This window comes from Prunus dulcis, chromosome 1 (assembly GCF_902201215.1).
Source record: "Prunus dulcis chromosome 1, ALMONDv2, whole genome shotgun sequence".
Classification (NCBI taxonomy): domain Eukaryota; kingdom Viridiplantae; phylum Streptophyta; class Magnoliopsida; order Rosales; family Rosaceae; genus Prunus; species Prunus dulcis.
Window position 1 is genome coordinate 14,129,899 of NC_047650.1, and position 16,466 is coordinate 14,146,364.

The 16,466-nt window shown below is 35.2% G+C and overlaps 2 protein-coding genes across 3 annotated transcripts; one reads left to right on the forward strand and one right to left on the reverse strand.

Moving 5' to 3' along the window:
• Positions 1-45: 45 nt before the first annotated feature.
• LOC117614722 (protein FAR1-RELATED SEQUENCE 5-like) lies at positions 46-2,881 on the reverse strand. The gene is made up of 2 exons (XM_034343622.1): positions 2,749-2,881; positions 46-2,645 (listed from the first exon to the last, which is right to left on the reverse strand). The coding sequence occupies exons 1-2, from the start codon at positions 2,879-2,881 to the stop codon at positions 46-48; spliced, it is 2,733 nt and encodes a 910-aa protein (XP_034199513.1).
• Positions 2,882-7,920: 5,039 nt separating this feature from the next.
• LOC117621175 lies at positions 7,921-12,405 on the forward strand. 2 transcript variants are annotated; one of them, XM_034351510.1, is made up of 7 exons: positions 7,921-8,628; positions 8,831-8,924; positions 9,029-9,864; positions 10,065-10,167; positions 10,279-11,063; positions 11,885-11,983; positions 12,105-12,405. In XM_034351510.1, exons 1-7 carry the CDS (start codon positions 7,993-7,995, stop codon positions 12,195-12,197), a joined length of 2,646 nt encoding a protein of 881 aa, XP_034207401.1. In that variant the 5' UTR covers positions 7,921-7,992; the 3' UTR covers positions 12,198-12,405. The 2 variants fall into 2 exon arrangements, with proteins under 2 accessions (XP_034207401.1, XP_034207410.1); XM_034351519.1 differs by having other exon boundaries at positions 8,834-8,924.
• Positions 12,406-16,466: the final 4,061 nt, after the last annotated feature.

Here is a 16,466-nt window from a genome sequence, read left to right on the forward strand (position 1 = left end):
AAAATCGTTTCTTAACATTACATACATAAAACAATAAGATATCAATCATATGAAAGCATCTTGTCTATTACTGAATCTACATTTCATGTGAATTTTTACATGTAAACCAAGTTCCAAAACTACAATTGTTTTGGGTTGAACCAGTACATAGGGAATTAGGTTCACCATTGTCGAATGAGAAACCATCGTCACTGTTAGGGGTACAACCGGTTGGGTCTGCAGTAGAAAAACTATGAGAACCAGAGAAATCAACCACATTGTTGCTTCTGCATTGAGAAATCGTTTGACTAGGATAACTGTAGCTAATGTCCGGGGACGGCCCTTTATCAGAACTATACTGATAGCTTTCATACCTGATGGGATATTCACACCTGCATTTCTACTTGGATGCAAGTTTCTTTGAGAGCAATTACGCTTTGTATGTCCATATCCGCGACACAATTGACATTGTCGACGCTTGCGCGTTCCACCCTGCCTTGCTTGACTGCCTTTTGTCCTAACGATATTTGGATCTTTCACAATATTTGAAGGACATTGCTCAGCGCTACCCAATTTCAGACTTGTCTCTTCTTCCTTTTGCCGTAAGCCTTCACAAATTCCCTCCCATCTACTAAACTCATTCGTCAACATGGCATAACCATTTGCACTCTTTGATGCATAAAAACAAACTTTGTTTGACATAGCACTTAAACTTCCATACCTCGCCATTTCTACAACTTCCTTGGTACTGTCTTCGCCTTTGCTGATAAATTCCCTACATGTATCAGTTTGGGCACTCTTTGTCCATCTCTTCATTATGAGTGCTGGAGGAATTTCCGTAAGGTGCTCGCACTTCATTACATAAAACAGGTGGCAACACGGGATCCCTTCACTTTCATATTTCCGGCATCCACACTGTATCCGTATCTTTTCCCCACCGTGGTAAACACAAGTCCATTTATTATGCGGTTCACCATATTTTGACAATACGTATACACGACCTCCAAAATTATGCATCACATTATCATGGATGAGTGCTGAACAAGATTCGATCTCATGACGAACCAATACAAAGCATCTATGCGTGTAAATCAAAGAAGCTTGTTGCTCGAGTTTTGTCAATGCGGTTTTAAGGACTGGTGTTGAGTACTTTGCGTTAAAACCATCCTTTGCCGTGGTATTCCTAAGACGTAACATAGCCCTATCAATTGCTGGAATACATTCAAACAACTTCACACCTTTCCTCAAGTAATCTTTCACATACTTGTTCATAGACTCCACGCGTTGAGTGGTGCACATACCACCAAAAAACTTTCCTCTCAAACATGATTCAGCCCATGAGTCACTTTTTGCATACATCATTTCCAACCATTCTTTTTGTTTCGGAGTCCTCGCTCTTTCCCTTAGAACCTCCCATTTCTTCTCAAACTCGTCCAATGCAAATGGTTCCCAAATACATGCCTGAAAATTTCTTACCAATTCATCATCCTTCAAGTTATTTTGTGCATTCCTTGACACATGCCATGAGCACAACCGATGGTTAGACATGGGAAACACATCATCAATGGCTTTACGCATTGCCTCATCGCCATCCGTCAATATTGATATTGGCTTCTTATCTTTCATGGATGCCATGAATGTTTCCAATAACCACTTGTAAGTTTCAAATGTCTCGTCCTGCAATAATGCACAACCAAACATTACAGTAGAACGGTAGTTGTTCGAACCAACAAACAACACTAGGGGCTTGTCATAAACATTTGTTTTGTATGTGCTGTCAAATATGAGGACGTCCCCATAGGCAATGTAATCCAAAAGTGAAGTGGAGTCCCTCCAAAACAAATTACCAAGCCTATTTTCCTCGTCAACACTGAACTTACAAAAGAATTCTGGATCCATTGCTCCTTTCGCTTTCAAGTAAGATAGTGCAGCTTCTGTGTCATCGTCGAGCAAAATTTCCCTCCGTGATGCATCCAACTTATTGTACAGATCCTTTATTTGAAAACCAACATTTAAATACCCGCCACATTGGTCGACCATATACTCATATGTTTGACATGTTCTAACCAATGCTCTTCGCATTGCCACTGCTTGTGCTAAATCAGAATTTCGAACAACACGGTTACATCGGAGATATGGTGATTCAAGTGGAGTAACTAGTTGATGATTGTGATGTGGTTCAAAATTTGTAACGACGTAAACGTCACGTTTCTTCTCATAACCCACCCAAAAATGGGCAGAACAATTCTCTCTTGTAATTGGCTTTGGTGGTCGAATCCTATCTGATCGATCATTAAACTTCTCATTTCTCAAACCTTCTTTAGAACAACACCACCGTCTCCTACATATTTTCCCTTCCGCATTTCGCACCAATTTGTCTTTTCTCACGCTAAATCCAATGCCCTTTGCATAACTCATATAATATTCTTCTGCTAATTCTATCGTTTTAAACTCTTTTCCCATAACATCTTCTTTCCTCGGTGCAATCATGTCAACATCATTATCATCACTGCTTTGACTAACCATATGTTGGACCGACATATGCCCAGTCTCTGTTGTCGGTGCCCTATGACTCGACCTTTCACAACCACCCAGACACCCTGAATCACTACAACCACCATTTGATGTCTCTAGACCCCTGTCCATCTTACCAGACCCCTTCATGCCTGAGAAACATAATTTCAAACTGAAATTACCTTATACTCTATGTGCTAACATACTTTCTCTTAAAAAAAACACAAATGAATAATCTCATGCAATTGCACATACTCAGGTCAATAATTGCACCACGTATAACTGTTTTGCAACCAAAAACATGCAATTGCATCAACTCATTACCCAAATCACATTCAAGTCCTAAACCAGAAAGAGGGTTCTTTGAAATCTTACTTGATGTTTCCATACTTTCAAAGGCCTCTCCTTACACTTCCTTTTGCCACCAACTCAAATGTCGTCGTTAACAGCCAAGGATCTTCGAAATCTTTACAACCACGTTGTTATTACAAATTCATTCCCCTGCAAAATTGAAATTCTATATCAGACAATGCCAACAAAACAAATTAAATTAATTAAATACCTCCAATTTGGTGACCATTTCATCATGGAGGTTGGACCCACCATCAATTTGGTATCTGCATATGAGTTTTGGGCAAGCAGAGAGAAGACTTGAGGACCTCAATTCGGTGAGCATTACCTTCTTGCAGCTGCGTTTTGCCCAAGCACAGACAAGAGTTGGACGCACTTAGGATGGATTTGGGCAAGTGAGAGGAAGAGTTCCTTGTGAAGCAGAGAGAAGAGTTCGTAGCCAAACAGAGACAGTGGGCAAGAAGAGAGGAGTTCGTGGAGGCGCTAAGGATTCGATTTGGGCAAGCAAAAAGAAGAGTTCCTGGAGGCGCTAAGAATTGGATGGGCTCTTAGGATTTTCGATTTGGGCAACCAGAGAGGAGAGCGTGCGTCTTCTTCATCCTCCAAACCTGCCTTCTCTGCGCGTCTTCTTCATCTTCCAAATCTGCCTTTCTCTTTCCTCACATGCCACTCACGTGTTGAATAACAAATGCCTCAACAGGTCACTAAGTCATTCAATCTCAGCCATCCTTTTTTAACATGAAAACTCAGCCGTTGGATAGCTGGCTGTACTGGTACAGCTGATGCACCACAGAATTTTCGTGAGCTGTGTTGTTTAAGGAGGTAGGCAAAGGGGTTTAGGGAGGATCGTAGGTGGTGAGGTGACAGGGAAAGGAAGAAGGAGTAGATATTTGTGGTTTTCTTTAATTTTTAATTTCAAATATTTTATTATTTTTTAGTTAATTAATTATTTTTAAATTTGATTTATTAATTCTTTATATATTGAAAGTGGGCTCCACTTTGGCACATTACCTACTCAGAAAGGTGGGCTCCGCATGTATGGAATTACAAAAATATCCATGTCATGTCAACAATTTTAACAGACTTTTGGATGGAGTTGATGGTGGGGACAAAATGAAACGTAAAACATCGGTCAAGGGGGCAATGTGAGCCACTTTAACTTTCAAATGGGGATGGGAGATTTAAAACTAGAGTTAAGGACATCTTTGATAAAAGACATATTATGTTATCAATGGGCAAGAAATGTTGTTTTATACATGAAATAATCCTATATTATTTTTCAATATGTAGAACAACCATAATCCAAGGAATACACAAGTGGATATGAGAGCTATGTAATGAGATTTCGTACATGGAGTTTCTCATCATCCCTAAATCTTGAATATGTTCCTAGTCATAGGAATATTGATTGTGCGTTAATATTCCGCAAAGACTAGTACACACAATATCGTCTCTATATGTAGGGAATAGCAAGGTCTAAAGTTATTAAGTATGGAGACACATCGATATGTGTATAGGTGCTTGTAGAAGAACAAGTACATTGGACGCGATCCAACACATGAGTTTCAGCATGGAAGTCTTTACTCACATGTCAAGCTGGAACTCATAAATTGCAATGATGCAAACTAATCCTTAGACGTGAAACATCATAGATGTTTTGTGGCTATGTTGTTAATCTTTGAGGGCACTATACGATTATGTTGAATTAGGCATCACTTAAAGGTGCTCATTAGGATTCTCAATAGAGTCATGGAAGCAAATGAATGTGCAACAAGGAATCTCTACTCTCAGTAAAGGAGATAGAATACTCCAAGATATGATTGGTCAAATCTCTATGCAGAGTAATGGATAAGACTTGAAAGAAGAATTCTTCATATCTTACCAGGAAAATCATATAAAAGAAATTATTCACATTAGGATATTGACAATCGGATTCCATGATCTAATAATGTGAATAAGGAGTATTGACATAAGAGAATGATTCAATTGCACGGTCATTCCAATTTGAATAGGTTCTTTCATAATGTCTCATTTAGCTCGGATAATCGTGACTTGCTGCTAGGCTACAACCATGGTTTGTGCATGTCCTAAAAGGTTTCAATTAACCTTTATTAATAGGAAGAATTTAATTGTGGAATTTAATTTGTATATCATCTCTGAGAAGTTGAGTCAACCCATTACCTTACTAAAGGGAACCTACAGATCTGCACACCCAAAGAATGTGATTAGATGCACAAATGAGGATAAATGAAATGAGTAGACACAAGTCAATGATTGATAATCAAATGTCAAAGTCAACGGTCAAAAGTCAACATGTTGACCGAAGCAATTGATCAAAGTCAAATAGTTCAATTGGGTCAATTAAGTAAGACTACTATAATTATAATTTAATAGTTAAATCATAATTAAAAGATTAATTGTGGAATTAATATTGACATATAGAAATATTGAATTGGGCTTTTAAATGTGATTTAAAAGGAAAGGAACAAAATAGCCCAAAAGACTATTGGGCTCAAGGGATAAATGGCATAAGATGACATGACCCATGGACCAAATAGAGCCCCAAATACCCACCCAATTGCCTTTTGTGCTGTCCTATATAAGCTAAGTGTTGGAGAAAACCTAGCTAGGGTTTTCGGTTTCCTACTTTGGTTGATGAGTGATCATCTTCGTATCTCATTTTCCATAAACCAAAAATTGGTCCAATCAAGAAGTAGACTAGCATCCATACTTCTTGATTGCCTTCTCTTCATCTCTAGGAGCATTTGGTGTGGTGATGTAGAAGACTCCAATATTGGAGCCTTAAGGTGAAGGAGTCAAAATCAAGAGAAACAAAAGGCCTTTCCAACAAAGGTGTTCATTCTTGAGAAATCAAGAAAAGGTAATCAAGGGTAAAGATCTATTCCCATTTTCCTTTTTATATTTGTGTTCAAAGAGACTGGGCTAAGATACTTGGTTTAAAATGAAAAAGGTTTAGCTCAATTAGTATAAACAAAATGAATCAGCCATTTAGAATGTTTTTGTTGTATAGGTTGTGGCTAAAGTTCATTTCTTAAGCATTATATGCATGTTTCCTTCAGTTCAACTATATGTCTGTTATGTATAAGCTTTTCATAATTTCTTATTATTTAAAAACTTTTGCTGGTATTGAACTCCAGACAACAATGAAAACATTTTGAGGCAATTTGAATACGTACAATAGAGCAAGCTATCACAATTGCAAAATACCTCTTTACCAATTCAATGGACATAAAATCAGAAATGTAATAAAAAATTGGAACTTGCATACAAACAATTTTGCTTCAAGCAAATTAAACTGTCATATGATTGCGAATCCCCACTAATTGCAGATGCAATACCATGACTCCTATGTCCCCTAGCTAAAAGCTGGCTAAAGGACTGAAAGTGGTCTAACATGGCTAAAAGTTTCTCTATTGTACAACCAAAGGGAACAAATATTTCAATTGAAATTTTCTTCCATCTCCCTCATGTCCCCTTGTCAGATTCTCAGACTGAAAAACCATAAAAGAACAATTCGAACTAGAAAAACAAAACTTTGACATCAGATTTAACAACCCAGATCCAAGATTTATAAAAACCAATAACAACATGAAATTGAAAAACACTCAAAAGAATCATATACCTCGACAAGTAGCTTTATTTGTAAATAAGTATCCGGGTATTAGTGACCACAAAGAATCATCAGAATCAACAATACAAAAGTAATATAGTAGTGAACAAGCAAATCCCAATATGAAATGCAAGAATCAATCAACAAAAAAACAAATCCATTCTCTGTTTCAAACAAAGAATCATCAGAATCGTACAATACAAATCTACTCCATCAAATGGAAAATCCCAAGTTTCAAGATTCATATATCCAGAACAATCTAAATCCATTTGAGAAAAACCCAGATGGATGAAGAAAATGAGCATAAAGATTAAAAATAGATAACCTAGAGCAATCAAAATAAAACCAATTTGAGAGAAACCCACAGAGATGAAGAAAATGACGATCAAGACTAAAAACCTGAGCAATCAAAACAAAACCCATTTGATAGAAACCCACACAGATTTAGAAAACACAAAAAGAATACAAGAAGACAACCTATTGGAGGTCGGCGATGGAGTTGAGCTTCGAGGTTCAAACCAGCTACTCGCTTAGGCGATTCAGAAGAGAGATTTAGAAAATGGGGATTAATGATGGGTTTTGCGATTTAGAAGAGAGAGATGAGAGTATGAGATGAGTTTCGAGCAAGAGAGCTCAGACATAAAGTGGTGGTGGTGGTAGAGCGATCATTGTGAGAGAGAGAGAGAGAGAGAGAGAGAGAGAGAGAGAGAGAGAGGGAAAAGAAAAAGTGATAAGGGCCAAATAAATATGTATTTATACTTAGTTTTCCCAAAATGTCCAGTCAAGGATGATATTTGGAGAAGTAAGAGCATCCACAATCATGCTCTCTATTTTTTAGTTAAAATTAAAATAAAAACACTAGAAAGTTATTTTAAGAGCTCTCTATAAAATTTCAACTCCAACCATACTCCCTAGTTTAAAGAGTCATAAATGTTTTTAAATTCAATTTTTGAATAAAGTGTAGACACAAAAGCAACAATAAAAATTAATTTGTTTAAAATAAATGCTTAAAATAATATTAAATAAAGAAGCATTTAATTATAGAGAGTCACTGGGAGTCTTTTCTCTCGCCTCAGATTTAGAAACTCCTAGAGGTCTCCCTATCTTAGGAACTGAATAATGAGCATGGTTGGAGGTGGTTTTTTCAATTCATTCCTATTTTAACTAAGGAGGTGGTTTAGGGAGCCCATTATGGATGTTTTAAGTTTGGCCTTTATGGTATTTTACGGTATTTCCCAATAATGAAACCAATTTCTTTGCCTACACGGCCAAAAAATTACTTTGACCAAAATAAAAATACCGCCAAATTAACCTAACGCCTTACTTTCCCGCCATCAACTACCCCTCACACATTTTTTTCCCGCGAAATATCCCTTTTTCCGCTTCTGGCCTTCTCCAATCCCTCTTTTTTTCCCGCGAAATATCCCTTTTTCCGCTTCTGGCCTTCTCCAATCCCTCTTCTCTCTCTCTCTCTCTCTCTCTCTCTCTCTCTCTCTTAATCTGAGTCTGAAGCGGCCATGGAAGCAAAACACACTTCCATGAAATGGAAGCGACCTTCACCTTCAATGGACATTAGCACCCGCACCAAATCTCAGATCTATCACAACAATCGCTCCGGTCTGGTCAGAAATAGTAACGGCCATCCCGAGCTTCTGAGCCACCAATCGAACCCGAAAAGGCCCAGATCAGTAGAGCCGATAATACAAGGCTCTCTGGATGGCAAGATGCCCCTCCACTCTCTGATTAAGGATCTCCGCGTCAAAAGGGTCTTTTCCCCAACCTCTAAGCCCCCTGAGAATCTGACTGACCACCACAAATTTGGGGCCGAATTCGGTTCGTATGAACAAGAAAATGGCCCCAAGTCGGTGAAGAATGGTGGGGTTGAGAGTTCTGGAAATGGGTTTTCTCGCTCAGGTCCAGATGTAGATGATTCGGAGAGCAAAGGGACTGAGAGATTGGATATGGGTTTTGTGTCTAAAGCCCGAAGAACAGATCATTTGAGTCTTAAATCTCCGGTGACAGAAGGGATTGGAGGCATATCATCCGATGTGGAGCAGAGGAGTGGTGATGCGAATCAGGATTGTGTGCAGAAATCATCGGCTGATGTGAAGGAAAATGGTGTTCGTCTCAATTTTGAAAATAAAACCAAATTGGTATGTATAATTATCACTTCAATTGGCTTTTATTGAAGTACTAATGGTTTTTTTTTTTACTGGTATGGAAATTTTGCTGGACTTTGGTTTTAATTGTACCATTTGATTATAAACTTGAGATAGGATTGAAGCATTTATGGGTCATACAAGACAATTGAGCAAATTGGTGTGTGCCTTATTGTCGTATTATTTGTGCTAATAGCAGGTCCTTAAGCCTCGACAGAGAGTGTTCAAAGCTCCTGGATCATTCGGTTATCGAAGATTGCTTCCATATCTTAAGGCCGAAGATATTTCTTGTAACTGCTTTACTCTCTTACCTTTTTCTGTTGTCAAGATTATCAAATGCCAAGATGAGATGTTTACTCAGAAAACTAAAAGTTGTAGTACTCTTTGTCCACAGGTGCGCTTGATTTTTGTCAACACCCAAATCTTGATAAGGGTTCAGAAGGAAAACCATTCCAGGGTATGCGGGCTTCGAAAAATCCACCGGGTTCCTTACATCAATTTGATGCCCTCAAACTTTCCAGGGAGTATCATACCAGTGGTTCTTCTACTCTGCTAGAAAATGTACAAGTTTGTTTCCAGGAAACATCTAATGGTAATGAGAGAAGTTCAGAATCTCCTGAATATGTTCCTGCGTCACCATCTATAACTGTGGTGGATGAGTGTCTGTCAAAGCCACCTGTGGATGGACAGACTGAAAAGTTTGATGTGGGATTTTCTTGTAAAGCTCAGAAGTTAAATGCCTCACCCCTTTCCTCTTCGGCTATGGAGGATTCTCAAGTTAACAAGGATCATGTAATTGACATGCAAATTGATTGTGATACACCAGCTGAAGATGTGGGGACTTCTGATAAAGCTGGTAATGGCGAAGCTCAAAATGCGGAAGATATGAATTCGTTGTCGTCATCTATGATGGATGAGTGCTACTCATGCAAGGTTAATGTCATGGGTCAGAACTGTGAGAACTCAAATGAAAATCATATAAACGAGCAGAGAGTTAACAATGCTGGTCTGGATCAGATAGATGACTCAAATGAAGAATCAGTCCAGAGGACACCACCAGATGCTGAAATGTTAGGTAAACTAGAGGTGGAAGTGAAAAGAATTAGTAGAGCGGGATATGTTCTTCAGACTACAAATCAAAGTCTTGGGAAGCCATCCAATGTATTTAATCATACAGATGCTACCTGCGTTGATGTTAAAAAACAGGAATCTACTCCGAAGAGAAAGCGGGTAAGAATTTATCAGACCTTCCAAGTTCTCAGTCTGGCTATCTGTAGAATACCATTTCATTTAAAAATTCATAACTTCCAGTTAACATATCTTTAAATCTTTGGGCATTCTGGTACTAGGAAGAAGCTGGTTGATTAATGATCTTTTTAAATTTTCATTTATCCTTCTACTAATATAAGTTGTGTTTGTTCTAAAAACAGGTTTTGAATCCATGTTCACGCCTGAAGTTATTTAGAAGTCCAGGTTCAGTCAGCTACAGAAGATTGCTTCCATATCTTTTGGATATCGAAAAAAATAATTCTTGTAAGTTCTACTATATTTGAAGTATCTTTATAATCATACAGCATTATAGTTCTGTTAACCTGGGGCCTTTAGTGGATTTAAACTAACCTTTCTTATCTTCAATTTTCATAGGTGCAAATACTAATAAGGATTTGGAGCATAGGCTACAGCCCCCATTGACTCCTAATCAGCAAGAAACTCTAATGGATCAATCAAATGATTTCAGATTTCATTCCGAGCATCAGATTTGTGATCCTGGTACTCTACCAACACCTCAATTAACCAGTGCTAATGGCTCATCCAATTATGGTGGAGATAATCTAACATCTCCTCAGCACGTGGCTGCATCTCAGATGTCATTTGATGTACAAAAGGAACAACATGTTCAACAGGATGCATCAGGTAATCAATGTAAATTAGAAACTTCCCCTGACATTGTGAGTTTGGGACATGAAAAAGATCCAATCACTTTGTTCTGCCCTAGCACTCGTAAAGCTACTTCGATAAAAGATGGTGCAATATCAGTCACAACTTCATCATCTGATTGTCCTGAAGAGGACCACATAGGCTCAAGAATAGCATTGTCCAGTGGGGGAAAGCCATTGCCAGTTCAAGCCGACAGTTTGTGTCAGAACTCATCCCAAATTGATGCAACAGTTTCTTCTGGTATTCATGCAGATGGTCTCAGAAAACAGATCCTTAAAAGAAATCAACGAGGATGCAGAGGACTCTGCACTTGTTTGAATTGCACTTCGTTTCGACTCCATGCAGAGAGATCATTTGAGTTCTCAAGAAATCAGATGCAAGATGCTGAAGAAGTAGCTTTAGATTTGATGAAGGAACTATCAAGTTTACGTAAGATGTTAGAAATGTCAGCTGTTGGTGGTGCAAATACTCCCGTCATGGATTTAAATGAGGTCAGTTTCACTTAAGCATGAACGAAAGATGCAATTACAAATTTTTAATTTTCTGGCTCTTGCTGTGCTAAGTCTTTTCTACACTAATCAAAATATATGGTTTCAAGTTCCAGTCCATATTTATTTGTATGCTCGGTTAATACAGCATTTGATCGCCTGAATTGGATATGCTTCAGTGATATTCACAATGCTTATTTACTAGAATAACTGTTGATTCACAATAGAAATCAAAACTATATTTGATGTTTTGGACTTTCAGTTTCCAGTGGCGTTCCATCACATAGTTTTTATGAGGAATGTGAGATTACCAGGGCAGACCACACAGCTTGAGTATATTTGCTGAAAGCTGGCCTCTAGCCTGTATACAATAGAAAAGTCTCATGCATAGCATGTTAGTATAGAAGTGCAGGTTTTCAAAAAACTTCAAATTCAATACAGTAGTACACCGAAGTCGACCAAAAGTATGATAGTACTCTAATAAACGGGATATGCTCTACTAATTTTCCCAATTCATGTGACATTACTATTGTATTCTGCAAGTTTTTTTTGTTTTTTTTGTTTTTGTTTTTGTTTGTGTGGTCATATTGAAAAAACTAGTGTTCGGATGTATGCTAAGCAAATGGAAGAATACTTTTCTAATCAAGAAGCTTGAAGAGCATTTACACCAGTTTAAATTAGATTTTGCATCGTTTACATGCCCAATTCAATCCCCTGAATCTTGGGCTCTTGTTTTTAGGTGTTACTAAATTAAACAACTTCTAACTGCTTTGATTTTGCTCTTCGACTATGGAATTCTAGAATTATTTTCTATTTGATTTCAGGTGAAAGAAGCTTGCAGGAAAGCATCTGAAGCAGAAGAGAATTCAAGAAACCGTCTTGGTGAAATGAATTATGATCTCAACATTCACTGCAGAATCACAGTAAGTGTCCCAAATACTCTGTAAGAAAGTATTTCTAGCATGTATGAAGTTCTTCTGTTGTGTATTTATACCCAAATTAGGTTTTTAAGCATCAAGTGTTAGCCAAATTCATTTCTTACAGTGCGTGCATGGACCAAAGGTCACATTTGCAAATTACGTAGAAGAAATGTCATCCCAAAAGCAAACTTTTCAAGCAACTAGTCTCAAGCCATGAGAAAGAAAGAGAGTGGACTGAGAAGCTGCTTATCAAGATTAAGAAGTTTATTGCTATTTAAAGGCAAAAAAAATTACAAAAGAACGCAAAGATGAGATTGTTTTATCTGCATTTGTGTGTAGCCATTGTTGCTCTTATAGATTCAAGTAATACTAATGTTCCAGATTTCTGTAAAAATTCCTTTTTCACTTGAATCTTGAATTTTTAACAGCTTTAAAAATTACAAAAGAACGCAAAGATGAGATTGTTTTATCTGCATTTGTGTGTAGCCATTGTTACTCTTATAGATTCAAGTAATACTAATGTTTCAGATTTCTGTAAAAATTCCTTTTTCACTTGAATCTTGAATTTTTAACAGCTTTAACTTTAATTATGAGTTTCTTCTTCGTCAGCTTATAGCCGCTGAATGTTTTTTCTTAAATAATTGACCTTGAAATAAAGAAATAGTATAGGTTTTTCTATTTTTTTTTAAAGAAATAGTATAACAAACATTAAATTCTCGTATTGAACATGTATGTACATATTTTCCTGTTTAATACACTTATATTTTCAATAATACACAAAAGATTTAAGTATTATGCACATAATTCTCACATATTATTTAATGCAAATAATATATATGAAACATTTTAAATAAATCATATTAAAATATGATATAGTGGCTGACCTTAACTTGTAATTTACCAAAAAAATTTCGAATAAAACACGTATGTATTTTATCTTATTTTATTTTTTGATAGGGTATGTATTTTATTTGTATAGCAGTCGGCTATATCCAAAAATATCTATGAAAGTTACATTAATGCAACTAGGAGGGTCTTTTTTCTTAATTTTTTAATTAAATAGTATAGCCGATGGGCTATACTCTGTTTTTTAATTTTAAAAAGAAATTGTATAGCCGAACGGCTATAATTGGTTTTTAAAAAAAATTAAAAGAAATTGTATAGCCGAGCGGCTATACTTTGTTTTTTCAATTCTTTAAAGAAATAGTATACCCGCACTGCTACACCGAGCGTTTTCAAATTTTTTTTTTAAAAATAAATGGAATAGCCAGCGGCTATACCCTTTAAAAAAAAATTTATTTAAAGAAATAGTGTAGCTGAATGGATACACTTGGTTTTTTGAAATAGTATATCCACACGACTATACTCTGTTTTTTATATATATTTTTTAAATGAAATAGTATAGCCTACCGGCGATACTCGGTTTTTCTATTGTTTTTAAGAAATAGTATAGCAAACGTCAAATACTCGTATTGAACACGTATGTACGTACTTTTTCTGTTTAATACACATAATTTTTTACAATGTTCTTAATAATACACAAAAGATTCATGTATTATACACATAATTCTCACATATTATTGAATGCAAATAATATATATGAAATATTTAAATAAATTATATTAAAATATTATATAATGGCCAAACTATTAAGTTGTAATTTGCAAAAAAAAAAAAAATGAATAAAACACATACGTATTTTATTCCTATAACCGGGTGGCAATAACCAATAACATCAATAAAGGTTACACTAGTGCAACTAGAGGGTCTTTTTTCTTAATTTTATTATTAAATGGAAAAGCCGGGTGGCTACACTCGGTTTTTTGTAAAATTGTTTAAAAAAAAGGAAGAAATCATATAGCCGCACGGCTATACTCCGTTTTTTTAAAATTTTCAAAATAAATAGCCGCTATACTCGGTTTTGTAAAATTGTATTTAAATAAATAGTATAGCCGGGCATCTATACTCAGTGTTTCAATTTTTTTTAAAAAAGAAAAAGTGTCTCCACTTAACCATACTCAGTTTTTTTATAATTTTTTAAAAAAGAAATCTTATAGCTGTGGGGCTATAACTTGAGATATTTAGTGATATATCCATTCTTAGCACTAATAATATCAATAAACCCTATACCATTGAATTTCTATAAATCAAATATTAAAAAAAAACTCAAAAAAGGATAGCTGGATATACTTTGCTTTTCAAATTTTTTTAAAGAAATAGTAAAGCCGCGCGGCTATACTCGGTTTTTCTATTGTTGTTAAGAAATAGTATATCAAATGTTAAATAATCGTATTGAACATGTATGTACGTATTTTTTCTGTTTAAAACACTTTTTTTTATACAATATTTTCAATAATAAACAAAAGATTTACGTATTATACACATAATTCTCACATATTATTGAATACAAATAATATATATGAACCATTTTAAATATTATATAGTGGCCGAACTTTTAAGTTGTAATTTGCCAAAACTTTTCCGAATAAAACACTTATTTATTCATACAGCCGCGTGGCTCTACCAAATAATATCTATAAAGGTTACACTAATGAAACTAGGAGGGTCTTTTTTCTTAATTTTTTTTTATGAACTCGGTTTTTTGAATTATTTTAAAAAAGAAATGGTATAGTCGGCCACCTATACTCGGTTTTTTATAATAAAATTCAAATAAATAGAATAGCCGTGCGGCTATACCCGGCTTTATTTAATTTTTTTTTAAAAAAATTCTATAGCCGCACTGCTAGACTCTTTTATTCAAATTTTATTTGAAGAAACAGTATAGCCGAGCATCTATACGCTGTTTTTTCAAATTTTTTTTAAAAGAAACATTGTAGCCGCCGGCTATACTCAGTTTTTTATCAATTTTTGTTAAACGAATCATATAGCCGCGCGGCGATACCCAATTTTTCCATTGTTTTTATGAAATAGTATAGCAAACTTTAAATACTCGTATTGAACATGTATGTATGTATTTTTTCTATTTAATACACGTATTTTTTAATAATATTTTATGTATACACAAAAGATTCACTTATTATACACATAATTCTCATGTATTATTGAATATAAATAATATACATGAAACATTTGAAATAAATTATATTCAAATATTATATAGTGGCCGATCTTTTAAATTGTAATTTGCCAAAAACATTTCGAATAAAACACGTACATATTTTATTTGTATAGCCGTGCGGCTATACCTATAAAGGTTACACTAATGCAGCTAAGAGGGTCTTTTATCTTAATTTTTTATTATTAAATGGAATAGCCTAGCAGCGGTTTTTTCAAATTATTTTATAAAAGTAAAAGTATAGCCGTGAGGCTATACTCTTTTTTTAATGTTTTTAAAAAAGAAATAGCATAGTCACACGGCTATACTCTATTTTTTCAATTTTTTAAAGGAAATAGCCGTCGGCTATACTAAGTTATTCACGTGAAAATAAGAGGAATTAGGAGCCCACGTGACAAAACAAGTATAGCCGACTGGCTATACGTTTTTTAAATTAGGATAAAAGCAAGTATAGCCGCCCAGCTATACTATTTTTGGAAAAAAAAAATTCAGAAAAATACTAATTTTTTTTATTTAAAAAGGACCTCTTCATAACTTAAAAGGTAGGTCACTATATAATATTTTAATATATATTATTTTTATTCAATAATAGGTGAGAATTATTTGTATAATACGTTAATTTTGTGCGTTTTATTGAAACTTTTGTGAAAAATACGTGTATTAAACATGAAATTACGTACGTACATACACATTATTAAACGTGAAAGTGCTAAATTCTTTGTATGGGTAGTTACTCTGGGTGTCTTAAACTACTCTTATCGATAAATGAAAATGCGGGAAAAATATTTGAAAGAAAAAAAGGATCCCAGTAAATTACTTATTTTTGTTTGGGTGTCTTAATTTAATTCCTCCAGATCCCAAGAGCCCCAAGGCCCAAGGCCCAAGGCCCAATGGCAGAGGTATATGAAGGCCTGAAGGGGCATGGGCCCCCCAAAAAATTTGATAATATTCAATTTGTGGTCCCCTATTCTTACAGATTTTAGAAAGTAAATATGATCATTTTGCTTGTGGCCCCCTCAAGATGTGTTTCTCTTTCCAATTAAATATATATAATAATAACCACTTGATTGAAGGTTGTGAATGTTTCTGTCCTCATGCCAGTTTTGGTTTTTAAAAAAGTAGAATCTCATGTCTATCAATATATTAATAAAAAAAATTAAAACAGCCAATCAAATAAAGTTTCAAAAAATTTCCTTTATCAAATAGGAAATAGACTTTTACCCAAATAAAAAAGGATTGGGATTTTAACTTTTGTTCCTATAGAAGCAGCCGCACACAACAAAAGAAAATAATTGAATTTGGTTGTTTGCTCTCCAACCTCCTACTTCAGAATTTTTAATTCCAGGTTAGATAAGTTTACATAGTCATATATATTTTTTTCCTTTGTTTATTTACTTTTTATGAGAATAT